Source organism: Schistocerca americana, chromosome 9 (assembly GCF_021461395.2).
Source record: "Schistocerca americana isolate TAMUIC-IGC-003095 chromosome 9, iqSchAmer2.1, whole genome shotgun sequence".
Classification (NCBI taxonomy): domain Eukaryota; kingdom Metazoa; phylum Arthropoda; class Insecta; order Orthoptera; family Acrididae; genus Schistocerca; species Schistocerca americana.
Genome location: NC_060127.1, coordinates 201,446,662 through 201,473,164, shown reverse-complemented (window position 1 = coordinate 201,473,164; position 26,503 = coordinate 201,446,662). Strand labels below are relative to the sequence as shown.

The window sequence follows — 26,503 nt, the reverse complement described above, 5'->3', positions numbered from 1 at the left end:
TTAGCCATGACTTATCCTGATCACTGACCTAGACAGGATCCTTACCTCGTATTGTGCAACCCGAGTATCCTAAACTGAAAGTTTAATGTTTGTGTTAATGAAAATTATCAGCAGATTAATCTATGCTTTAAAGGAATCTAAAGTTATGAGTGTTATTGCAAATGTTGAGAAAGAACAAAAGTGTGACTAAATTGGAAGAGAGTTTTTTTGAATTGAGTTAGCGATGTTATTTAATTAATCTGAGACAGAAATAATGACAGTTAAATAATTCAAAAGTGAGACAAAAGAGTAGTTATCCAGAGATTGATAATTTTGGGTGTTAATTTGCCTTCAGTACTTAATAGTTTCAGTATAACGACCATCAAAGTTTCAGGCCCCCCCCCCCCCCCCTTCTCTTGTCCATTCTTTCAAACCTTGAAATGTGTTGGTCAGATTTGACCAGTAAAGCTAAATTATATATTAATCCTAAGTGTATTAGTGTTTTTCCATCCTTAATAGTGACATAGTGTGCGTACTTTCGAGATTGCTAATGCTAGGGCAATCTATGCCCGATTTCAGTCTGATCAATATACAAAAATGTAGTTCGTAGTAATCATTGCTGTGTGGTGTTGTGTAAATTTAGCTCGTCCAAATTAGTACAAAAAGAGAAAACTTTAGTTCAGTGGATTTTTCCGGTTCCAAACTTTGCCATATAACGCTTCATTACTACGAGTTACTATGCTTGTACACGCACCCACTTGTACAAGGAAAAACTCACTCATTGCCTAAGTAGGCTGGCGACCGAATTGTTAATTATAGGTAGCATCTACTGTGTGTACTTCTTGTCCATGCGAAAGAGTAATTATACTTTACATTTGCTTGACTGCATCACTGTAGTTATTGACTGAGTATAAGTCCGATCTTGCTTCTATTAGGTACGCGCGGTCAACTAATGTACTAAAATCCTTGTTTATAAGGTGAAGCCCGTGAACTTATTGCAGTACAGGCTTTATAGAGATAACGTACGTCCGAGCAGGGCGGTAGCGTTACATATTGACACTTACGCAACACGTCGTTCTAGAGAAACACAATTAGCTCTTTACTCACACGAAGTGTTGAACGCTATCGACAAGGAATTTAAAATTGATGCCGTATTTCTAGATATCTAGACGGCTTTTGACACAATACTTCACAAGCGGTTTGTAATGAAATCGCGTGCTTATGAAATATCGCCTCAGTTATGGGACTGCATTCACGATTTCGTGTCAGAGGGGTTACAGTTCGTAGTAATTAATGGAAAGTCATCGATAAAACCGAAGGCGATTTCTGGCATTCTCCAAGGTAGTTAAGCGACTGTGTAAGATTATTTGCAGATGATATTGTCGTTCATCGTCTAGCAAATTCATCAAAATATCAAAACAAATTACAAAACGACTTAGAGAAGATATCTGTTCTTTGGTTGTTGTGGTCTTCAGTCCAGAGACTGGTTTGATGCAGCTGTCCATGCTACTCTATCCTGTGCAAGCTTCTTCATCTCCTAGTACCTACTGCAACCTACATCCTGAATCTGCTTAGTGTATCATTTCTTGGTCTCCCTTTACGATTTTTACCCTCCACGCTGCTTTCCAATACTAAATTGGTATTCCCTTGATGCCTCAGAACATGTCCTACCAACCGATCCCTTCTTCTAGTCAAGTTGTGCCACAAACTCCTCTTCTCCCCAATTATATTCAGTATCTCCTCATTACTTATGTGGTCTACCCATCTAATCTTCAGCATTCTTCTGTAGCACCACATTTCGAAAGCTTCTATTCTCTTCTTGTCTAAACTATTTATCGGCCATGTTTCACTTCCATACATGGCTACATTTCATACAAATACTTTCAGAAAAGACTACCTAATGCGTAAATCTATAGTCGATGTTACCAAATTTCTCTTCTTCAGAAACGCTTTCCCTGCCATTGCCAGTCTACATTTTACATCCTATCTAATTCGACCATCATCAGTTTATTTTGCTCCCCAAATAGCAAATCTCATCTACTACTTTAAGTGTCTCATTTCCTAATCTAATTCCTTCAGCAGCACCTGATTTAAATCAACTACATTCCATTATCTTCGTTTTGCTTTTGTTGACGTTCATCTTGTATTCTCCTTTCAAGACACTATCTATTCAGTCAACTGCTCTTCCAAGTCCTTTGCTATCTCTGACAGAATTACAACGTCATCAGCGAACCAAAAAGTTTTTATTTGTTCTCTATGGATTTTAATTCCTACTCCACATTTTTCTTCCTTTACTGCTTGCTCAATATACAGATAATAACATCAATACAATACATATACAATATACAATAACATCGGGGCTAGGCTACAACCCAGTCTCACACCCTTCTCAACCACAACTTCCTTTTCATTCCCATCGACTCTTATTACTGCCATCTGGTTTCTGTACAAATTGTAAATAGTTTTAGCTTCCTGTATTTTACCCCTGCCACCTTCAGAATTTGAAAGAGAGTATTCTAGTCGACATTGTCAAAAGCTTTCTCTAAGTCTACAAATGCTAGAAAGGTTTCCCTTTCCTTAATCTAGCTTTAAGATAAGTCTTAGGGTCAGTATTGCCTCGTATGTTCCAACATTTCTATGTAATCCAAATTGATCTTCCCTGAGGTCGGCTTCTACCAGTTTTTCCATTTCGTCAGTAAAGAGTTCGTGTTAGATTTTGCATCTGTGACTTATTAATTTGATAGTTTAGTGATTTTCACAACTGTCAACACCCGTTTTCATTGGGATTGGAATTATTATATTCTTCTTGAATTCTCAGGGTATTTCGCCTGTCTCATACAGGTTGCTCACCAGATGGTAGAGTTTTGTCAGGGCTCGCTCTCCGAAGGCAATCAGTAGTTCTAATGGAATGTTGTCTACTCTTGGGACCCCGTTTCGATTTAAGTCTTTCACTGTTCTGTCAAACTCTTCAGTCTGTATCACATACCACATTTCATCTTCATCTACATCCTCTTGCATTTCAATAATATTGCCCTCAAGTACATTGCCCTTGTATAGACCCTCTATATTCTCTTTCCACCATTCTGCCTTCCCTTCTTTGCTTAGAACTAGTTTTCCAACTGAGCTCTTGACATTCATACAACTGGTTCCCCTCTCTCCAAAGGTCTCTTTAATTTTCCTGTAGGCAGTATCCAGCTTGCCCCTAGTGATACATGCTTCTATATCCTTATATTTGCCCTCTAGCCGTTCCTGCTTAGCCATTTTGCACTTCCTGTCGATCTCACTTTTGAGACGTTTGCATTCCTTTTTGCCTGCTTTATTTACTACATTTTTATATTGTCTCCTTTCATCAATTGAATTCAATATCTCTTGTGTTACCCAAGGATTTCTACTAGCCCTGGTCTTTTTACGTACTTGATCCTCTGCTGCCTTCACTATTTCGTCTCTCAAAGCTATTCATTCTTCTTCTACTGCATTTCTTTTCCCCATTCTTCTCAATCGTTCCCTGATGCTCTCTCTCAAAACCTCTGGTTCCTTCAGTTTATCCAGGTCCCCTCTCCTTAAATTCCCACCTTTTTGCAGATTCTTCAGTTTTAATCTACAGTTCAGAACCAATAGATTGAGGCCAGAGTCCACATCTGCCCCTGGAAATGTTTTACAATTTAAAACCTGGTTCCTAAAACTCTGTCGTACCATTATATATCTGAATCCTTCCAGTGTCTCCCGGTTTCTACCACATATACAACCTTCTTCTCAAACCAAGTGTTAGCTGTGATTATGTTATGCTCTGAGCAAAATTTTACCAGGTGTCTTCCTCTTTTATTTCAGTCCCCCATGGCTATTAAATTTTCGTCTCCCTTCACTATCTGAATAATTTCTTTTATCTCATCACACATTTCATCAATAATGTGTTCACTAGGCTGTTTGTAGTAGCCTATCTGTGCTCCTATTTTTTATTCAGTATTGAACCTATTCCTGCATTACCCCTGATTGATTTTGTATTTATCTCCCTGTATTCATCTGACCAGAAGTCTTGTTCCTTGTGCCGCTGAACTTCACTAATTCCCACTATATCCAACTTGAATCTATCCATTCCCCTTTTTAGATTTTCTAACCTACCTGCCCTATTACGAGGATCTAACATTCCACGCTCTGATCTGTAGAACACCAGTTTTCTTTCTCCTGGTAACGACGTCCTCCTGAGTAGTCCCCACCCGGAGATCCAAAGGTGGACTATTTAACCTCCAGAATATTTTACCCAAGAGGATGCCATCATCATTTAACCATACAGTACAGCTGCATGCCCTTGGGAAAAATTACGGCTGTAGTTTCCTCTTGCTTTCGGCCATTCGCAGTACTAGCTAAGCAACGCCGCTTTGGTTAATATTACAAGGCCAGACCAGTCAATCATCCAGACTGTTGCCCCTGCAACTACTTAAAAGGCTGCTGCCCCTCTTCAGGAACCAGAAGCTTGTCTGGCCTCTCAACAGATACCCTCCATTGTGTTTGCACCTCCAGTATGGCTATCTGTACCGCTGACGCAAGCAAGTCTCCCCACCAACGGCAAGATCCGTGGTTCATGGGGGAAATATATCTGTGTGGTGGTAAAATTTGCAATTGACGCTAAGTAATAAAAAGTTTGAGGTCATCCACACTGGTGCTAAAAGGAATCCATTAGACGTCGGTTACACGATAAATCAAATAACTCTTAAGGCTGTAATTTCAACTAAATACCTAGGAACTACAATTATGAACAACTTAATTTGGAAAGAAGAAATAGAAAGTGGTGTGAGGAAGACTGCGTTTTATAGGTAGAGTAACAGATGTAGTAAAGAGACTGCCTACACTACGCCTGTCCGTCCTCTTTTTCTGCGTGCTGTGGGAGTCTTACCAAATAGGATTGATGCAGTACATCGAGAAAGTTCAGATAAGGGAAATAGGTTTTGTACTATCGAGAAATAGTGGAGAGAGAGTCACGGAAATGATATAGGATTTGGGGAAGACATCATTAAAATAAAGGCTTTTTTTGTGGCAGCAGGGCATTTTCACGAGATTTCAATCACCAAGTTTCTCCTCAAAATGCGAAAATATTTTGTTGCTGCCGACCTACATTGGGAGAAACGATTATCAAAATAAAATAAAGAAAATCAGAGCTCTCACTGAAAGATGTAGGTGTTCGTGTTTTCTGCGCGCTGTTCGAGAGTGGAAGGTAGTGTGAAGGTAGTTCGACGAACCTTCTGCCAAGCGTTACGTGTAATTTGCAGAGCAGCGATATAGACGTAGATGTATGCCAGCTCATGAAATAAGATTCTAAAGCATTTTTTTTTTTTTTTTTTTTTTTTTTGCATATATGGATGATGTGAGCCCAGACGAGTTCTATGAACGCTAAGAGGAAACGAGTGCAGGAAACAGAAAGCAGCTGCTGATACAGAGACGGTATATTCTGTTGAGGGACTTTTTGAATGACTCACATAGAGTAATAAAACGCTGTGAGCTCATACGTCAAAGTGACAACGTGTTTTTTTAGATATGAAGTCAATGAACTCCCGAGAGTCTGCTACGAATATTGTTGTCAGAGAGGAAATTGAATTTAAAAGTAATTTAACTGTTTGGTTGTCTGAAAACCCACTAACGTTCGAAATTGACCATAAAGAGAACAGAATTTGCGAAAAGATAAGAAGCATGGCATCTTTGTGAGCTAGTTAGAATGTTATTGCCTAAAAAGAGGAAACTCGTAGGTTAAGTTGATGTTTTATTGGAAATGAAACAAGAATATTATTCCTATTAATTACAAACAAAAGTTGTATAACGTAAATTTAGTCACTTAATTACTATAAAATTATTCCATCTCAATATTTTAATGCTGATTTAATGTGAATCTTGAGCCACAGTGTAAAGCAAACTGAAACATCTTTTTCATTTCCGATAACAGTATTTATTGCTCATTGCACGTGTCTGATAAATAAATGTCTATGTCAATAGCCACGTAAGGTAGCCACATGTGAGTTGCTAACAAATACACAATGTAAATAGTGGAACCGAGGGTAGAACGGAGTACTGGGGCGGAACCAATATCGACATTTTCAGGAGTGAAGGAGATGCTGCCACTTAGCAGCAATAAGTTGAACTGTATCACCATGGTACTCTTCAGCTAAGGCAGCCATGTATTTTCGTGTTGAGCACTGATATGTGAAGTTTCCATTGTGTGATATTATGCTCCTGCCTTGGAATTCCTGATTATTTTTTAACAAAGATAATGTATACATACTTGTCTACTAAGGCAATGAACAATCCTGTCGATGTTATTTCCATCAAGTCGGTGTATTTGAAGGCTTCAAACAATTTGCTCTTTCCCAGTCTATTCTGGTTAACATACAGTACAAAAAGATGGCTGGAAAGTTTAGAAATGTATTTATGGACGAATAGGAACTTGAGCACTGCTTCAAAACAATAAAACCTAGGTTGTTCGGTCTAACAATGAAAGACTTGCGTAGCTTAGCTACTCAGTTCGCTGTAAGAAATAGCATTGTCCACAGATTAAATATGAAACCGCAGGCGAAGATTGAGTTAGCGGATTCGTTAAGAGACATCCTCTTTTATCTGTTCACTAACGCGAAGCAACATCTGATGCAAGAGCCATGGGCTTTAATACAGCAGCTGGAGATACTTATTTCCAGTTGTAACAAGTTTACTTGAGAAGCACAAAATAACGGCTTCTCAAATATTTAATTGCGATGACACAGGCTCTCGGTGACCAATCAAAAGTCAGCGGTTGCCAGGGGAAACTTCAGGTCAGATCGTTACTATCCACAGAAAGGGTTGAAACTGCAACCTGCCTTATTTATAGGTGGTCAAGATGAGCTTAGATGCCACCGACGCTAATTTTTCCTAAAAAGAAGAAACAGAAGAATCCGAGCTACGATTGCCACAGGAAGTTGGACTGAGGTACGCACCAATGGATGAATTACAGCAGAGACATTTTTTGTGAAATTTTCTAAGGCATCAGAAACTTCCCAGTTCTTTTTATTTTCGATGGTCACTCAACACACACCAAGAACCTTGAAGTTATAGATTAGGAGAGGGAGAATGGCATATCGTTGCTATTTCAGGCTATGAACAAGCTTAAGAAAGGACACAGGTGATGAATACTGTAATTAAAACTTTATACTCTCTTAAAACGAAACTAATGTAGAGCAAAAAAAAAAAAAAATTCTGCATTTCCCCTAGTTCTATACGTTTTTATAGCTCCTTGTCCTTACCATCCCATTCTGCCCAATGCCCAGGGGTGAACGGGGCAACTGACACACTTTCCCTTTCTGGAATATAAAAGTTTTATTCTTTTGTTTGCCAATGATATTAATATATTTTCCTTTCTAAAACAGCACTAATTTCTCTTACAGCTAATACAAAGAGAGCGGTGTTGACGGAGAACTGCAGGAGGCTGGTTATTGGAGAGTACTGCCAGGTTGTTTGGACACTGTGTATGGTGTGGACAGCAGTAGGTCTACAGGAAAATTATATAATTTAACACAAGTCTTAATAAATGGTCAATACTAAAGTCCCGGACTTATGTAGGATTATTTCCATGAAAGAGACCACATATTCAGATCTGCTGCAAAAGTACATTTTTAGTATTAGAAAACATCAGCTTGTGTATTATAATAACAGAAAGAGATTATCTTAAAATTTTATTTACATGTAAGTATGTAGACAATTTGAATACTGCCCATGGGGTTCCACTTTATGCTGAGCTGAGCAGATGTTTGAGGTTCAATTGACAGAGGATATAGATTGTTGTAATTTCATATGGTGATGCAGGACAGTAGTGAATGAGAAATGATGGAGTTGAAAAAGGACAAGACAAACCAATATCAAGATTTTGCATGACTGTAGTGCATGTGTAGGTACAAGGGATATAGCCACAAATTTTGTATCAACACTGAACTGTCATCACAATGCACAAATTACAGTAATTACAGAAACCATAGACTGCATGGAAACTACCAAATTTAGCACAATGATAAACTGACTTTATAATATATATAAGTAACCCACGAAACGTTTAGTGCTTTTTGACTAAAAGGGCAGAAGAACAAAAGGAAAAGAGGGGTAAGGAAACATAAGAGGCGAGGCGGGAGAGAGAAGAAGAAAGGCCATAAGAGGGGCAAGAAAGAGGAAGGGAGAGACAACAAGAGAGGTGAGAAATTTTTAAACATTTTCAAAAAATATTTGGTGAATTCAGAAAAGATATGAATAACGGTCTTACTCAATAATTAATGACAATAGATATTAAAGAGGTAACAGTGAATGCTTCAGAAGCCAAACGAATTGTCAAAGAACTGGAGAAACAGAATGAAATCAAACATTTATGAAACCGATAGAAATATTTAATAAGGGAAATCAAAGTATTAAATGAGATCGCAGTACTAGTTGGATAAACGTATTGATGATGTGCAAAACCTAGGTAATTAAAAACTGAAATAGAGTGAATTGTCTGTGGGCAATGTGAGTGCCACAAATGGTGAATTCAGCCATGAAATGAGAAAGCAGTAAGGCGGAATAGTTAAAAGTAATGATACTACACAACTCTACAGTAGTTGTGGAGATGACGTTATACTATTGGGAAAACTTAAAGCACTTATAGCTAGCATAATTGTCAGTCAGATGAGGTGTGCTGATAGTCCTAATTCAGGAGGCGTGAATTCGAATGAGAGTCACGACTGTTGGGAGGAGTTTCGCTTTTAAATTGGCTATGATACAGAAACTAATACCGTTTATCACTACCATGGTTGTAAAAAATGTCTTAAAAGTGAGACATTTAACAATAATAATAAAGAAACAGTGAATGACCTTTATCAAACAGAATTTCAGAAATACGAAGTGCAAGATATAATTTAGTAGAGATGTGGGAAGTCATTATTTGTATGCTATAGGCAAACACTGATTTTTAATGATTTACAGAGAATGTGTTACATACTGGTTCCAATATTCCATGGCGAATGGTATATGTGTATAGGTTCCAATAAAAGTTGCCAACATGACAGGTGGGCCACTCCATGTACTTATTTTTTGAAGCCAGTAATGTAAACATAACTGACAAAATTTTCGATAATTTAGGCAATTTAAATACTTTCACATATTTTTGCATTATAGTTAGAATACTTCTGAGAACAGGCTAGATTGAGTTACATTGTAATAGTAATTTTAGGCTCTGATTGGGGGAGACGAGAGACATGTATGATGTAGTTTTCCATAAATAACTTCGGTTGTTTCAATACTTTCGACCACAGGCCGGATGGGATACTAGTGCAGTCTGCTCTTTTAATTTTAATGGTGACTAAAATTGTAGGTTATGATAGAAGGAGATTTGAGAGAGGTGGTATATTATGCAGTGTGTGCATCATTTTAAACTACACATTGATTGGTTGGAAAAAGAAAGGGAGGTGTATAAAGTACACAATTAGTCTGTACATAAATTATGTCAGTTGACACAATTTAAACCGGAAACAGTGAATATGTTTGATTTTCAAGTGAAGGTTACGCAATTTTTACTGCATATCTGGCACCATATTTGCACATCATTTTAATGCTGCATTCTGATTTGTTGGAAAAAAGAGGAGGAGGCGTACAAAGCACAAAGTTCATCTATTCCCACAATCTTGAGTTTTTAATATTATAATATGGTTAGAGATGTAGGGGGAGACACTGTTAATTCCTAATGAAAACAACTGGTCTGTTACCTCCATACTGGACTTTTGTTTCATTTTTCAGTACTGCACTAGGTTTGGCTGGAGATGAGGGGGGGTGGTTTTTAATTTCCCCTTAACGCAGTTGGGTTATTTCCACTACCTTACAATTTTAATATTGTGCTATGGCTGAGTAGAGATAAGGAGTACTGCACTATGATTCGTTGCCGAAAGGGGGAGGATTTTTGATACTGCATTACAATTGGGTGGAGATAAGCGGTCCTGCATTGTGACTGATTGGAGATATGCGGTGGAGGACACGGTTTCATTTCGCAATAACACAACTGCGCAATTTCTGCAACCCTGCAGTTTTCGTTTTTGTCTTTCATGTTTAATACTGCGCTACATCTACGTTTATACTCTGCAGACCACTGTGAGGCGCATGGTAGACGGTATGTCTCATTGTTCCAGTTATTAGGGAGTGCAGGAAGAGTGATTGTTTCATTGACTCTGTGTGTACAGTAATTATTCTAATATTGTCCTCACAATCGCTTTGTGAGCAGTACGTAGGGGGTTGTAGTATATTCCTAGAGAAATCATTTGTGCATTCTGACGGACTTGGGCAATTCCAACAGGACAATGCGACACCACATACGTCCAGAATTGCTACAGCGTGGCTCCAGGAACACTCTTCTGAGCTTAAACACTAGCGCTGGTCACCACACTCTTGAATCTTTGTTAATAGACTTTTTCAGGATAGTCTACGTCTATCTTCAAGAGTATTCCAGTTCATTTCCTTCAGTATCTCTGTAACACTCTCCCACAGAGTGAACAAATCAGTGACCATTTGCGCTGCCCTTCTCTGCATACTTTCAATATCCCTTGATAGTCCTATATGGTACAGGTCCTACATTCTTGAGCAATATTCTAGAACCAGTCGCACAAGTGATTAGTAAGCAGTTTCCTTTGTACACTGTTTGCACTTCCCCAGTATTCTACCAATAAACTGAAGTCTACCACTTGCTTTATCCACGACAGAACCTGTGTGGTCACGCCATTTCATATCCCTACAAAGTGTTACATCCAGGTATTTACATGAGTTGCCCTACTCCAACAGAGACTGACTAATATTATAGTCGTTGCCTACTACATTTCCTCGCTTTTTGAAGTGAAAATTTTACATTTCTGAACATTTAAAGCACGTTGACAGTCTCTGTACCACTTTGAAACCTTCTTAGGATATCACTGAATATTTACACAGATTCTTTTAAATAGTATTTCATTATACACAGAAGAACCTAGGAAACTGGTATAGGCATGCGTATTCAAATACAGAGATATGCAAACAGGCAGAATACGGCGCTGCTGACGGCAATGCCTATAGAAGACAAGAGTCTGGCACAGTTGTCAGATTGGTTACTGCTGCTACAATGCAGGCTATTGAGATTTAATTGAATTTGAAACTAGAGTTACAGTCAGCACACGAGCGATGGGACACAGCGTCCTCCAGATAGCGATGAAGTGGGGGTTTTCCCATACGATCATTTCACATGTGTTCCGTGAAAATCTGGAATCCGGTAAAACATCAAACCTCCGACATCGCTGCGATCAGGAAAAAAGTCATACAAGAAAGGTACCAACGATGTCTGAAGAGAATCGTTCAAGGTGGCAGAAGTGCAGCCCTTCCGCAACAAGTGTCAGTGTGCGAACCATTCAACGAAACATCATCGGTAAGACCCTCTCATGTACCCTGGATGACTCCACGACACAAAGCTTTCTGCCTTGCCTGGGTCCGTCAATACAAACACTGGACTGTTGATGACTGGGAACATGTTGCCTGCTCGGACGACTCTCGTTTCAAATTGTATCGAGGAGATGGACGTGTACGGGTATGCAGGCAACCTCATGAATCCATGGATCCTGCATGTCAGCTGGGGACTGTTCAAGCTAATGGAGGCTCTGTAATGGCGTGGGGCGTGTGCAGTTGGAGTGATATGGGACCCCTGATATGTCTAAATACAACTCTGACCCTCTGACAGGTGGCACGTACGTAAGCATCCAGTCCGATCACCTGCATCTATTCATGGCCATTGTGCATTCTGACGGACTTGGGCAATTCCAACAGGACAATGCGATGCCACATGCGTCCAGAATTGCTACAGAGTTTAAACACTACCGCTGATCACCATACTCCCCACACATGAACGCCATTGAACATATCTGATACGACTTGCTACGTGATGTTCAAAAGAGATCTCCGATCCCTCATAATCTTACGGATTTATGGACAGCCCTGCAGGATTAATGATGTTAGCTCCCTCGAACACAACTTCAGACTGTAGTCGAGTCATCGCCACGTCATGATGTGGCTCTTCAGCATGACCCCGGGGTCCCTACACGATATTAGACAGATGTGTCAGTTTCTTTGGCTCTTCAGTGTGGATAACTGCATGAACTTCAAGAAGCCTGATTTTACTATTGATATTGTCTCCGAGGTCATTAGTACAAATATGAACCGTAAGGATCCCAACAGACTTCCCCTGGCACACTTAAAGTTGCTTCTACATCTGACAGTTAGTCTCCATCCAAGGTAACAAGTTGCGTCCTTCCTACCACAAAGTCTCAACGCAGTCATAAATTTCACTTGATGCCACATATGATCTTACTTTTGACAATAAGTGTAGGCATGGTACTGAGTCAAATGCTTCCCGGAAATCAAGAAATACAGCATCTACCTCATTGCCTTCATGCAAAGCTTTTAGCACGTCATGCGAGAAAAGTTCTAGTTGGCTTTCACATAATCGATGTTTCTGAAACCCATACTGGTTGGCACTGATGTGGTCATTCTGTTCAAGATATCTGATTATGTTTGACTTCAGAATATATTCTAGGATTCAATAACCAGTTGATATCAGTGACATTGGACGGTAGTTTTGTGGATTACTTCTACTAACCTCTTTGTAGGCAGGTATGACCTGTGCCTCTTTTCAGGAACGAAGCTTGGTTTTTTTTCTACTGATCTATGATATGTTATAGTCAGATGAGGGGCCAACTTGGCTGCAAATTCAGTATAGAATCTAAGAGGGATTCCCTCCAATCCTGGAGCTTTTTTCAATTTTAACGATTTCAGCAGTTTCTCAACACCACTGACACTAATACTTCTTTCATTCATCTTTTCAGTGGTATGAGGATCAAACTGGGCAATACTCCTGAGTTTTCCCTTGTAAAAGAACACTTTAAAACGAAGTTAAACATTTCAGCTTCTGCTTTGCTACCTTCAATTTCAGTTCCTTCTCGTTCACTAGGGACTTCAAAAATGGCTCTGAGCACTCTGGGACTTAACATCTGAGGTCATCAGTCCCCTAGAACTTAAAACTACTTAAACCTAACTAACCTAAGGACATCACATACATCCATGCCCGAGGCAGGATTCTAACCTGCTACCGTAGCGATCGCGCGGTTCCAGACTGAAGCGCCTAGAACCGCTCGGCCACACCGGCCGGCCACTAGGGACTTGACACTAACTTTGGTGTCATGGACAGCCTTTACATATGACCAGAATTTCCTTGCGTTCTGTGAAAGATCACTTGACAATATTCTGACAGCGTAGTCACCATAGGCATCACACATTGGTCTATTGAAAGCCAAACGCATTTCACTGAGCATCTGTCAATCTACAACTCTACGTTTTGTTTTACACCTACTATGCAGTAATTTCTGTTCTTTAAGAATTTACTTTACAGTGACTGTATACCAGTGAGGGTTATTCCCAATATGAACTGTTCTACTGTCACATGTATATCAAGAGCATGTTCAACTATTCATTTAAACTTTAGCCAGAGTTCCTCTGCATGTTCCTGCCCTGTGCTGAAAGTTTGAAGTTCCTTATACAGATATGACACTACTGACGTTTTTATCTAGTTTATTGAACGTTTATATCTTTCTGCATGTTTTAATTGTCCTTGTACTCTGGTAATTATTGTTGCCACAACTGTGTCATGGTTATGATACCAGTTTCGATGTGTACGTCCTCTAAGAGTTCATGTCTATTTTTTGCCATTAGATCCAATATATCTCCATAATGAGTTTTAGGCATGTTTCAGAGAAGGCATTTAGTAATGTTTGACAGAATGTCTTAAGAAGCCCACAACTAACAGAACCGTAATTTTCCAAATTAATTGTTGCATGATTAAAGTATGTGCCGTGGTTGACGATGTGATTGGGGGACTTATGTACAAGTGAACTGAGGTTTTCTCTATAGTTTTCGGTTATATCGGGAGATGAATCTGGTGGGTGATAGAAGGATCTAATTATTACTTTATGTCCACACTTGATGCTGATACATAAATTTTCCCCAAAAACCTCACTGATATAAATTTCAGGTTTCAATCAGCCTTCTGTACCTAGTATTATGAGAGCTTTACTGCTTTTCATGAGCGCTTGAAACTCTGGCACTTCGTTGCGGATGCATCGGCAGTTCACCATTAGGATTTTAATATTCTCCCCTGTAAGTGGCATTGCTTCCGATCTTACACTAATAGTTATGGGTTTCTTACAGCTATCGTTATCTGGATTGGATGGAGAATCGGCTAATCTAAAAAGCCTTGCCTACAATTGATACAAAGTCAGCTACCTGAGTAGCAGAATCTGATGTGTAGTGCACACCAGACCAGTTTAGGGGGACCCTACAGTTCTGAACCCTATGGCGCAAGTCCAGGAAGTCTCAGCCTAGCTTTTCACAGAACTTTCAAAGTCTCTGCTTCAGTCCTTCCACTCTGCTCACTACCAAAGTGCCACAATCAGTACTGGAGACAATGCTGCAAATTGTGACCTTCGTTGAAAGTCCATACACAAGGTTGGCCTTCTCAACCTTGTCTGTCATTCGCAGGAATGACCCAAGAATGGCCTCAGAGCCCAGACGAGAGGCATAATTTATTCCAATATGCCCCACAATCTGCAGTTGGTTGCACACTTTTCCCTCAGTGGCTACTGGAATTGTGTCTTCAGCATGTTGAATGAGGCCAAAAGGCATACACACTGAGTGCATCTGGCGTCCTTCCCGTCCCTTGCTGCCATCATTTGCTGTATGTTCGAGCTACCGACGATTAATAGACCCTGCCCTTATGCGTTTGCCTCTTCCTAACACAGGACAAAACAGGTTTCCCCAAAATAGTTGAAGTGGGTCGTACTGTCTACGATTCGTTGGAAATCAGGAAGGGTCTTGACTTCCCACTTATAAAGTTGATGTCAATGTTGATGTCAGTGGTTCAAGATCATCAATGATATCATGCGTGATTTATAAATAAGGTCAACGACCAAGTTCCAGGTCAAGTAGGGTGTCTGGGAGTTTCTACCTGTGTCAGAATGCTTGTAGTTACAATATCCTGGTAGCCAATTGGTTGGTTGGATGGTTTAGGGGGGCAGAGGCACGAAACTGCTTGGCTATCGGTCCCCCTGCAGCTGGAATGTTGCACAAGTTGTCGATGTCACAGCTGGGTGCAAGATAGGCAAACAACGTGAAATCAACGCGTGTGGTTCACAGTCGTTTTCAGGGTAGCTCAAGGCAATGTACAATTTAACTCTGTCATTCGGGCACTTGGGTTATGTCATGGTACCTTGTCTCGTGTATGCTGTGAGAACTTACGTATGAGGGCCAGTAACTCAATGATGACAGTGCTTGGCCTCAACCATTGCAGACTGTAACAGCGAAAATATGCGACACAGTACAGCAAATCACTCGTGAAAAGAGCAACAAGTAGTGAACAACTTTGAAATTCAGAGCTACAAGTAGTGAACAACTTTGCAATTCATATCAGTTATTTGCTGCGGTGTAGAATGTATCTTTCCAGTCCCTGAACTTCGATCCAGTTCACAAGAATCTTCTCATAGATTTGGGAGGAGGGTGAAAGAATACCATCAATGGATTTCAAAGACACAGTAATAGGTCGGTTGAAGTGGTGGTACACTCCAGTGGCAGCAAACCCATGGAAACGATATTAGGTGCTTTCTTCTGTCTATTAACTGGGCGCTACATAGGTTGTAAAGGGAGGTATTATTGTCTGGTAGTTTTTACTTTGGATGAAGCACAGATCTTTATTTGATTCCACATCGTCTCTCATCTGTGAAATATTAGAAATATTATAAAACCTATTATATCCTCATGGAAGTTCACTAGTTGTGGAATGGTCTAATACATCTACTGACATACACCCAATCAAGAACGCTTAGGGTTGGAAGAAACTTGCAGTGCAATATCACAGGAACTTCCTTCACACAGCAGATGATCTCAGGAGAGCCCACATCAAGGAGTGATACAGGTTTCAATAGCAACTCCTTGACTACCTTGTGGGTAGGCCTAGCATATTACAGTGCACAACGTAGAACAAGACATCATTGAATGTAGTTCAGCAGCGACGATGATTTCACAGACACCACAAAAAAAAAAAACAAAAAAAAAAAACAAAAAAACTGCATACCTATAGATTCTTCCATGATTTACAGTCTTCAGACATGCACCCATGTTAGGTGCTACATTTATTCTAAAGTCATCCAGTCTTCACCCATTGTTGAACAATCAGTTAATTTCTATAAAACAGATTAAAAATAAACTGAATAAACAAAGAACTGAAAGAAAAGCAACTATGTATCATATTACACGGTGCAGTCACATTAACATAAACACCTATCGAAATACTGCTGCTTCTTTGGATCACGAACGTACACAGCGAGCTGTGTGACATGTTGCATTGCCCTGCTGGTAGGTACCATCGGTTGAGGAAAAAGGAACTGCATGACAGTGGTGGACGCGGCTCCCAAGGATAGAAGCATGATTGTGTTGGTCCATTGTGTCTTCCAGAATATCGAGATCACCCAGTTAATGCCGCAAAAACTCTCCTAAGACCATAACACTCTGTTCTATGGCCAGACCCTTCTGCCGATTGTTGCAGGGTGTTTACTTTCAGACGTTTCACGCTGTACAGCTCAACTGCCATCTATCTCAGCAAATTCCAGCCTCTGTCACCAATGAAGAGCAGGCAGCATGGCTGCATGAACCAGTCGTCTGCTGCAGAGACCCATATATATAGCAACATTCGCTGAACGGTTATTGAGGAGATACTGTTGCTAGCCCCTTGGTTTATCTGGGTGACCAGTTGCTCAACACATGCACATCTATTTGCCGCAGTCATCGTTCGTATATGGTCCATGGTATACAGCAGAAGCCTTACGACCAATTTTGGATAGCGCCATTATGCCATGCATGTTGTACTTCAACAATGGTAGCATGTGAACAGTTAACAAACTTGGCCATTTCGGCAATGCTTCCAATGTTATCCCAAAAAGCAATGATGAAGCCGTTTTGGATGTCAGATAAATCGCTGTTTCTGCATTATGACACCTGCACCTGGTGCGCTGTCAATCTCCCCCCCCCCCCCCCCCCCACTCAAAACTCTTTATATACCCTCCACTGTTAATGCTGCCACCTGCCACCTGTGAGTGGTTATTGCACTTTGACGTTGAACACAGGTGATGGCCACATTAATGTGACTGAACTGTGTAAAAAGAAACTATAGGTTTCAGACCGCACACACTGCTTTGCCAGACTGCAGCACATGACTTGCGCTACTGTCTCTCTCGCTCTCTCTCTGTCACTTTATCTATGTATGTATGTCCCTCTCTCTAGGAAGTAAAAGCGCTACTCTACTTTTACACTACTTACTGCTGAGAGGGGCTATGTATCTATGAAGTAAGAGTGCTACTCTACTTTTGCATTACTTACTGCTGAGAGGAGCTTTCTCGGGCAGGAATATAACAGCCACATTATGGCTCAAATAGCCCTCCGTTTTGTAGTCCAGGTGGGCTGCAGCCCAGTGCGCAACCACGATCCAGGATGTGCTCTCGTTCTTATCCCGATGAATGCTTCCCAGTTTAATGGTAAACTTCTTACGTCTGCAAGAATAAATGTATTTTCAATTGCAAAGCAGACAGGCGGTGCCAATAATTTTTGCGTATAGCTAATGGTAATCAACGCCACGAACATTACAGAGCAGAATGAAACACAGCTTCTCTCTAAAGCTGTAATAGGTACCTTTTCGTATATCTAAAGACACGCACAAATACAATCTTATCTATCTAACTACAAATCATATATTGTCTATGACTCAGTTAGGATTTTAAATGATTACAAAATAGATAATGGCTATTTACACATTGTATTTGAAAGAGCATCACAAACATTTCTGGGCAAGGTGAAGGAAGAAACAGGTTGGAGGAGACTGTAAAATGAAGAAATATACGATATGATGAACCGGTGTAATGTAGTACAAAAAGTAAAAGTTGAGCTACTACAATGGGCTGAGGATATTGTGAGATGACCGACGGTGCTATTTCAAAAGTAATACTGGTAGCAAGGTCAGAGCGAAAGAGGCCCTTGCAAAGCTTCTGATCAACACGGGAGGATATGCTACAGACAGACCTGCAGCAGATATGATTCGGAGGAAACTGGATGGGAGCTGCACATGACAGGATCTTCCAACGGGCGAGGGTGGGAGGCCAGTTTGTGAAATCGGTGTATGATCTGGAAGGTCCCTTATCGCTCGTTAAACAAGTAATGAGTACCAGAGGGTTATAATTAAGATGTAGCTACTTATGGAGGTCCGGTGTGGTCTGTAATTATCGTGTGGCAGCGAGACTTGTTAGATATGCTAGCGCGTAAATGCGGAACCGATTTACACTGGAAAAAAATGTTTTAATTTCGACCACCACGTGCAAATCTGGCGTTGTACACGGTTTGTATGGCGGTATGTCATCCACGCTCTCATTTGGCAAGCCATGATGTCAGTGCACGGTACGACTATCGAGAAGAGAATCCTTGCGCTTTGAGTGAAACTGTTTTATGTCAACAACACCTGCTACTGGGCTACATTGAGAAAGTATCACTGACTCAAAGATCTGAGGAGACGCCCAATGTCATTAAATGGTTTAATGACATCGATAGCAAAATTCGGAAACACGGGTGAACTTGGCATGTCACCTGAAAGATGAAGATGTCCTATCCCAGTGGAAGTTATTGACAAGGTTGCTGTTGCTGTACTGAACGTACAGGATGTACCACGGCTAGTGTTAATGCCTGTGTTATGTCACGAGAATTGTCCATCTCATGGTCAACAGTACGGAAAGTTTTGCGGTCTGTTTTAAACTGGTACTCCTACAAGATACAGACTGTGTAGTAACTGGAACCTCATGATGTGCAGCATCGTTCTGAATTGGCACTTTGGTTTTTCGCATGGAACGAAGTTCATGAGATGTGGCCAGGAAATATTTTATGAAATGACGAGTCAGATTTTACACTGAATACAGTGAATACACAGGATTGCCGCATTTGGAGTACCGTTCAACTGGGTGTTGCACTTGCTGTATGTGACTGTATGGCATGGATTGACAAGCAACTTTATTCTTGGCCCATTCTTCTTAGAAGACAAGGCACCCAAAGGGTCTATCAGGTGAACCATCACGTCTGTATGTTCTGGAAACCTACTTGTACAGCATGTCATTGTTCCTTTGAAGAATCACAACTGCGTGGATACCCTGTTTTCTTGCAATACCACAGAGCGAGGTGGCGCCGTGTTAGCACATTGGTCTCGCATTCGGGAGGAAGGTTCAAACGCGCGTCCAGCAATCCTGATATAGGTTTTCCATAATTTCCCTAAATCGTTTCAGGAAAATGCGCGGATGGTTCCCTTTAAAGGCTATGGCTGTCTTCCTTCCCCTTCCATCCTTAATCCGATGCGACCGATGACCTCGCTGTTTGGTCCTCCCCCCCCCCCCCCCCAATCAACCAACCAAGCATACAAGATTGGGCAACACTTCATTCCGCTGCTCAGTGCAACCTTCAAACAAACGTGTTATCTCCAGAACTTTTCCAGATGCATGGCCTGCAAGCTCACCTGATATGGATCCATGAGACTTTTAACTCTGAGGATATCTAAAAGCTAAAAGATCGTTATTGCTGCCTGTTCTGAAGGCCAGTTTACAGGGACACGTTGCTCAGCTTTCACCAGAACTGCTCTGTGAGCAACTGTTGATCATGTTGTCTTATGGATGGAGTGCCCTGTTGTCATTTCTGGTGCTTGTATTGAACAAATATTGTAAGTGGTGGTTATAAATAATATCAACGTTAGACCTTTCTCGCTTGTTTGACCTTTTCTGTCCGCACCCCATTCCTAATATGTTACACATGGAAACATTTCTATACTTTTTTTTACACCTGGTAGCTGAAACTGGAACTAATTTTTATCCAGCATAAATCGGTTATCCGTTAATGCATTATAGTATCTACCAAGTTTCACTGCCATGTGATAATTACAGCCCACACTGGACCTCTGTGAGTAGCTGCAGTTCAATTATAACCACTCAGTGTGTAGACATTTAGCGAGATCTTACCTAATTCAGTGGCCAATTTTGGTTACTGGTGTATTTTATGGTCTTTCAAAGGCAACAGACGAAGGAAATTACAATAAGCTTTTAAGTAAGTTAAAACATTTTAGTGTAACAGGAAGTAGTGGAAAGTGGTTGGTATCACATCTCTTTGATACGAAATGCAGTGTGTCATTAGGAATGAGTCTTGTATTAAGATTTTAGGCATGATACAACTGAGACTTTATTACATGCCACCATTACTTTTTCTCAAGTGTATCACTGACGTTCCGATAGGTCAAATTTGTTTTGTTTCCAGTTGATACAAACATTTCAGTAAAGTGCCAATCGGTTAATGAAATGTGGAAGTGAGGCATGTTCTGCATGGTCAGTTACAGCTGCAGCAACTTCAACTTCCGTGGGACTGCGCCACCTCCCTCTCTGTGCTGCACCACCCAATTCTCCTCTTCCTTCAAAATTCTTCAGCAAATACTTTAGCCCATTTATTGACATGAGATTTCTTCACAGCTGTTTCTGTTGGCAGTATTCCCCCAATGCAGTGCTGCTGTTGCTGCCATCCTGATAGAACTATTTTACCAGCAGTGCATGGACTTTGCTGTCAATAGTCATTGCGTTTGGTATGGAAAACTTCAACCTTCTTAACCCTTTACACAAACACTCTCTTCATAAAAGAAATCAACTTACGGGAACAAGTGACAAGCAGCAGGCTTACATCAAAGCAGGAGGAAACATGTCACGGTCGGACTGCTTATTTTGACGTGGTGGCAAAAAGTGGAAGTATAATTTCTTACAGCACACTCTGTGAATGCTCTGATTTATGAACATACCATCGATGTTTCAGCATCCTGCAAGTATGAAGGAACCTTCCATTGTATTTCTGAATATCTGCAATATTGTACCTGTCTGCTGACACTGGATATGCATTTTCGAAGGAACTTTGCATTCTATTGCTGAATAACACAGGCACTGCTTCTGTAAAGTTTGGAAGGTAGGAGACGAGGTACTGGCAGAAGTGAGGCTGTGAGGACGGGGCGTGAGTCGTGCTTGGTAGCTCAGGTGGTAGAGCACTTGCCAGAGAAAGGCAAAGGTCCCGAGTTCGAGTCTCGGTCTGGCACACAGTTTTAATCTGCCAGAAAGTTACAGGAAAGACGTATTTTAAAGATTGTTACACAGAAATAAGTAATCAGTGTTCAGCTGATGGAAACAAGTGATAAAAATTTGAGTCTTGCGTGGGTGACACATAGAAAAAAAGAACACATGGAAGCTTTTTACTTTCTTTCTTGTAATACAATCTTTCCAGGAGAGTTTTTCGCTTGAATTTAATTTTTTCCGTCACGGCACTGTAGTTTAACTTTCAATGTCAGGTGAGATAACTTTTCCTTTTAGGGCCAACACTATTTGATGAAAATGAAGTTTAGGGATATAATGTGCCAAAATCAAGCTCCAAAGCAGGAGAAAGAACAGTTGAGATAAACAAGTCTTTTTCATTCTGCTTAGTGTTCTTGAGAAATTTAATTTTTGATGTGACAGTTTGTACTTAGGTTTTGCAGCCACGTTTCTGATGTTGATGGTTTTGAAGAAGTAAGATGAAACATACAGAGGTTGATGAATAATATGGGGCACTGAGGGATGCTCACATAAGAAAAATAAAGTAGAGAAGTTGTCTTAGTACTTATTGAAATATGAACAAAGGTAAAAGTATAAGAAGCAATGGTAGTAATAAGTAACATGGTTTGTAATGAGGGGAAATAAGACAAGGCTTGATGAAAATAGCTGTATGTGAGTCAATGGTAATAAGAGGTAATATGCTTATAATGAGGTAAATGACAATCATAAAAATTCAGTAAAATTTTGGTTACTTCATTTTCACCTGTTTTATATTGCTAACTTCATCTAAATCCTTTTTTAGTTGTACTTTGGTTTCGTTTAAACAAAAGCACTGTAGGTGAGGGAACAAAACACGTCATTTTTGACATTATTTAATCACTATGCTGAATTTACTTTTTAGTATCTGCTTAATAATTGTATCTTTTTTGTTTTCTTTGTTCATATAAGATGGTATTTTAAGGTTGGTTTCTTTTTGTGACCGACAGGTGACTAATGTTTGTCTAATAGGAGTTTTCTAGTAACTAATTATCTGACTGCATTCAATAACTTTTTTTAGTTAGTCCAACCATGGTGGTTTCCCGATTTCATATGTGTTTCTGGTTGATTTGTTCCCTGTCCTTATACATGTTTGTAGTTGAGTACTAATGGTCTGTGTTCTGTGTGTAGTTGCGTAAAATTGTGAAATGTGTGAAATGTATGTACACAAATAATATTTATTTTTCCTTCTTTTTTATCTTTAATGAATGATGTGTAATGTATATGTTAGATTTTGTTACTTATTTTGTACCATTTGAGCCATTTTATCTTCACAATGTCTAGAAATATAATTTTTGCTCATTTGCACTGTCATGATTACACTGCACGAGCAGTGTATTAGTAGTAAGTTTAATGAAAAAACCGGTTACAACTTCTTAGGTACATATGTTATCATGTATGTCAGTTCTTATATTCCAGCCATTTTTCTCGTATAAGACTTAGATTGTAACATATATTCTGTTTGGCAAAATAAACACTCTTTGGCAAAAAAAGGGTAACACAAAATCTGGCAGAAACGAGTAAATCGAATTTCGCATGAACACTGTACCTTCAAAAAAATAACACCGAATTTACATAAAAATTACACCGAATTAGGAAAAAAATAAATATCGAAAAGGGAGAAACCTAACTTGAAAACTGAAAAAACCGCCATAATGATAAAATAACACAGAGTTTGGCAAAAAAATGAATTTGGAAAAAAAACACTGAAATTATTAGAAAATTAAGAGAGACAACGAATAAAATAACATCAAAATTGGCCAAAAATAACTGCGAAATCGGCAAGAAACGAATTTGGCAACGAAGTAGCACCGAAACTGGGAAAAAGCAACACCGAGCTCGATCAGAAATAACACCAGATATGGCACTAAATTAAAACTATTTTTTCGTGACTCTATCGATAGGTAGTAGTCAACTTTAAGTATCATCGATTTTAACTCTGAATATACGTCATTGGAGTTGTAATGTCGGATCGTCCTTAGTGTCCACAGCTAAACTGTGTACGGAAAACAGTACTGTGAGCTCGCTTGATGATCTGGAAGCCTTGCACTAATTCGCACTTCCGTTTGTCGTGACAATCACATGTAATAGTTAAATAGCGAAGTATCGGAATCGTAGCTTCGAAAACTGGAAACAACAGTTTATTGAAGTGTAACGTAGGACGCGGTTCTCCCAGACGAGCATACATCTGCAGCCCCCTAAATTAGACATTACATCATGAAGCGGCGTCCCTTGTTGCGCTCGCAAGACAAGCGGCCTCCTAGCCCAGCTGCCGCTGCCGCCGCCGCTCACCCGACGGTGCAGAAGGCGCCGGTGAGGACTGCGGTTCTGGTGATGAGCGAGCCGCCGCATAAGTACTGGCCGTCGGCGAGGACGACAGCCTGGTGTGGGAACTGGCCGAGCGCGGAGGGCCTGCCGTCTACGACGCGGCCCTCTCCCTCCCCGTGAGGCGACTGCGTGCCTGAAACAGGACGTCACGTTGTGGTACAGTTCTGCTGAACTCTCCTGGCCTATATTAGTTTGAGATCCACCGCCAACACAGAACCTACATCTAATTGACAAGTAAACACGGAAGGCTCTTTGTTCACTAAATATTGTCGTCGTCGGCTGATACTAGTATCCCAGTTTTCATTTCTCTCCTGAGATTTCCTTTGTCACGGTTCAGGCGTGGAAGTGTCGTTGATGGCTTAGCAATCCAATCCTAGCGTGGAACAGGCGGCCACAGACATTACAGCTGATGGAAGGTGGAGGACGTGGCTGAGCCTGGAGGAGTTTACGTCTCCGGCGTTTGTCATTCTCCATTCTTCGACGTTCCAGCTCAAAGTTTTGAAGAGCATTTTAGGTAACTGAGCACCAGCAACTTCGATCTTCTGCTATTGTGGACCAGTTACTAGGATCGATGTTCAAGTTTTTCAGATTTTTCTTGTACTGGTCCTTATAACGTTTGAGAGGGGCACCTCCTGGCCTTTTACCTGTGCTCACTTCGCTGTACAGCATTTGGCGTGGAAGTCTGTCATTTTTCATCCACTGGACATGTCCGACCCATCTGAGTTGATGCCCAATGATAAGAGCTTCCATGCTATGCATTTTTGCTTTCTCAAGAACAGCCGTGTTCGATATGAAGTCATCCCATTTCAGGTTCATGATATATCATAGCTTCTGTCGGTTGAAGCGTTCTAGTTTCTTCAGATCACAGCAATATAACGTCCAGGTTTCGCAACCATATAGCATGGTGGAAATGACTACAGCTTTGTACACCATCAGTTTGGTGTACAGTGTTAGGTCTTTACTCAGGAAGACGTCCAAATGATACATGGGCAGCACGTAATCTATTCTCCACATCTTTCCCAGATGAGCAGCTAGTATACTTCCTAGGTAGAGGAAATGGTCCACTTGTTCCAAGGGTGTATCATAAATGGATATGCTGAAATCAGGAACGGAGGAGCCAGGAGCTGGCTGCGCCATCACCTTTGTCTTTGGAATATTGACGGAGAGACCAAATCGTTCGTACGCCGTGCTGAAGGAATCAACTGACGGCTGCAACTCTGCAGGTGAATGAGCTGGATAAGCATTGTAATCAGCATACTGCAGCTCTGTCACACGAGTGGTACTGGTGAACCTTTTTGAATGGAGTCTGGACTGGTTTAATAATCCTCCATCGAACCTGTACTTTAGTTGTATTCCTGCATTGTTTACGGGCGTCTCGTAAAGCATAGCTGCCAGATACAATGCAAATAATGTTGGTGCCAGAACACATCCTTGTTTAAGCCACCATTTGTTCTTGATTGCTCGTATTTCACTTTGACATTTCTGCTTGAGTTCTTGAAAGTGTGCTTTCTTTTCTGCGCAGGACGGATCTTGAGCAAAGGACAGGTAAGCATCCCGCTTTGCATTGATGATGGCTTGGATTTCTCCATGGTTGTCACTAAATATAACAAATTCACAAACAGAAATTACATTAGTTACAACATAGAGTTGTTTCAAATTATTTCTAGCTTTTTATACCTTTCAGTGTGCTTATATTTACTCTGCCAGTTCACATAGCTCTATCACTGTTTTCGCTTTCTGCTTCCTTTTTAGCAATTATGTCTATTATTATTATTATTATTATTATTTTATGGCCTTCATTGGACCACTCTACTCAAAAATACAAAGTTTTATACAAGCTGTTACACAGGGACACAATTTGGCTCAACAATAACTTAATATGATATTTAGCTAATATAATTATTAGAGTCTATTCTTATATGAAAGGTGTTTTGCTCTTCTGTCTGGCCAATATTCCTTCATTCTTTCAGATATTTTCTTTCTGAGACCACTCTTCCTGTACTCCTTTTATTGATTTTCATTTGTAGTCTGGCTGCAGGTCTTGCAGTTTTCTGGTTTTCTCTGTCTTGTTTTTTAGGTCATCTACTGTAATTTGGAGTTCTTTTATATCCTCCTTAATTTCTGTATCCATTTAATGTCGCTCTTGCTATTCCACAACTTTTGTATTATTTTTTTACTAATTCTGTTTTCTGGAGTTCTCATCAGATGTCCAACGAATGAGGTGCGTTTCTTCCTGATCGTGCTCATGACTGGTTCTATTTTCTTATATACTGTTTCGTTTGATGCTATTCTCCAATATCCATTTATTTTATACTGTTTATTTATACATGTCCTAATTATTCTTCTTTCTGTTTTTAGTATTCTGTCAATTTCTGCTGTATTAGTTGTTTTGAAGATAGTTTCAGCTGCATATGTTATTTCTGGTTGTGTAACTGTTTTAAAGTGTTTTAATTTTGCATCTATAGATAGGCTTTTTTTGTTGTATGTAGTTTTGGTAATGTAATCTGCGTAGTTCGGTTTTTTTATTCTATTATGTCATGATGGCTTCTCATTTAGATTGTATGTTATTATTTCGCCTGAATATTTAAATTTATCAACAATTTTGATTTCCTGTTCTCCTATTGTAATTTTGTTTGCAAGTGGTGGATCAGTTAGCATAATCTTCGTTTTTTCAAATGATATTCTAAGGCCTACTTTCTCTGCTATTTCTTACAGTGATTTCACGGTGTTGGCTAGGAGAGCAAGATCATCTGCGAATCCCAAGCAATTTAAGCTAATGTCATCTTTTGCACTTCCAATTCTTATCACCTTGGATTGTCCTTGTACCATTCTCTCATTACATATTCCAGTGCACAGTTGAACAGTAATGGTGATAGGCAGTCACCTTGCCTTAAGACTGTTTTTATGAGGAATGGTTCCGATATTTCTCCTCT

General features: G+C 40.1%; 1 protein-coding gene across 3 annotated transcripts in view; it reads right to left on the bottom strand.

Annotated features, from left to right (window-relative positions):
* The window catches only part of LOC124551335 (brachyurin-like), a 125,577-nt gene that overhangs the window by 61,246 nt on the left and 37,828 nt on the right, over positions 1-26,503 (bottom strand). For all 3 annotated transcript variants that reach the window (XM_047126356.1, XM_047126357.1, XM_047126358.1), the window contains exons 2-3: positions 23,535-23,703; positions 17,443-17,612 (exon numbers count right to left, since the gene is read on the bottom strand). In XM_047126356.1, the coding sequence (XP_046982312.1) occupies positions 17,443-17,612; positions 23,535-23,703 (339 nt within the window). The remainder of the gene's footprint in view (positions 1-17,442; positions 17,613-23,534; positions 23,704-26,503) is intronic.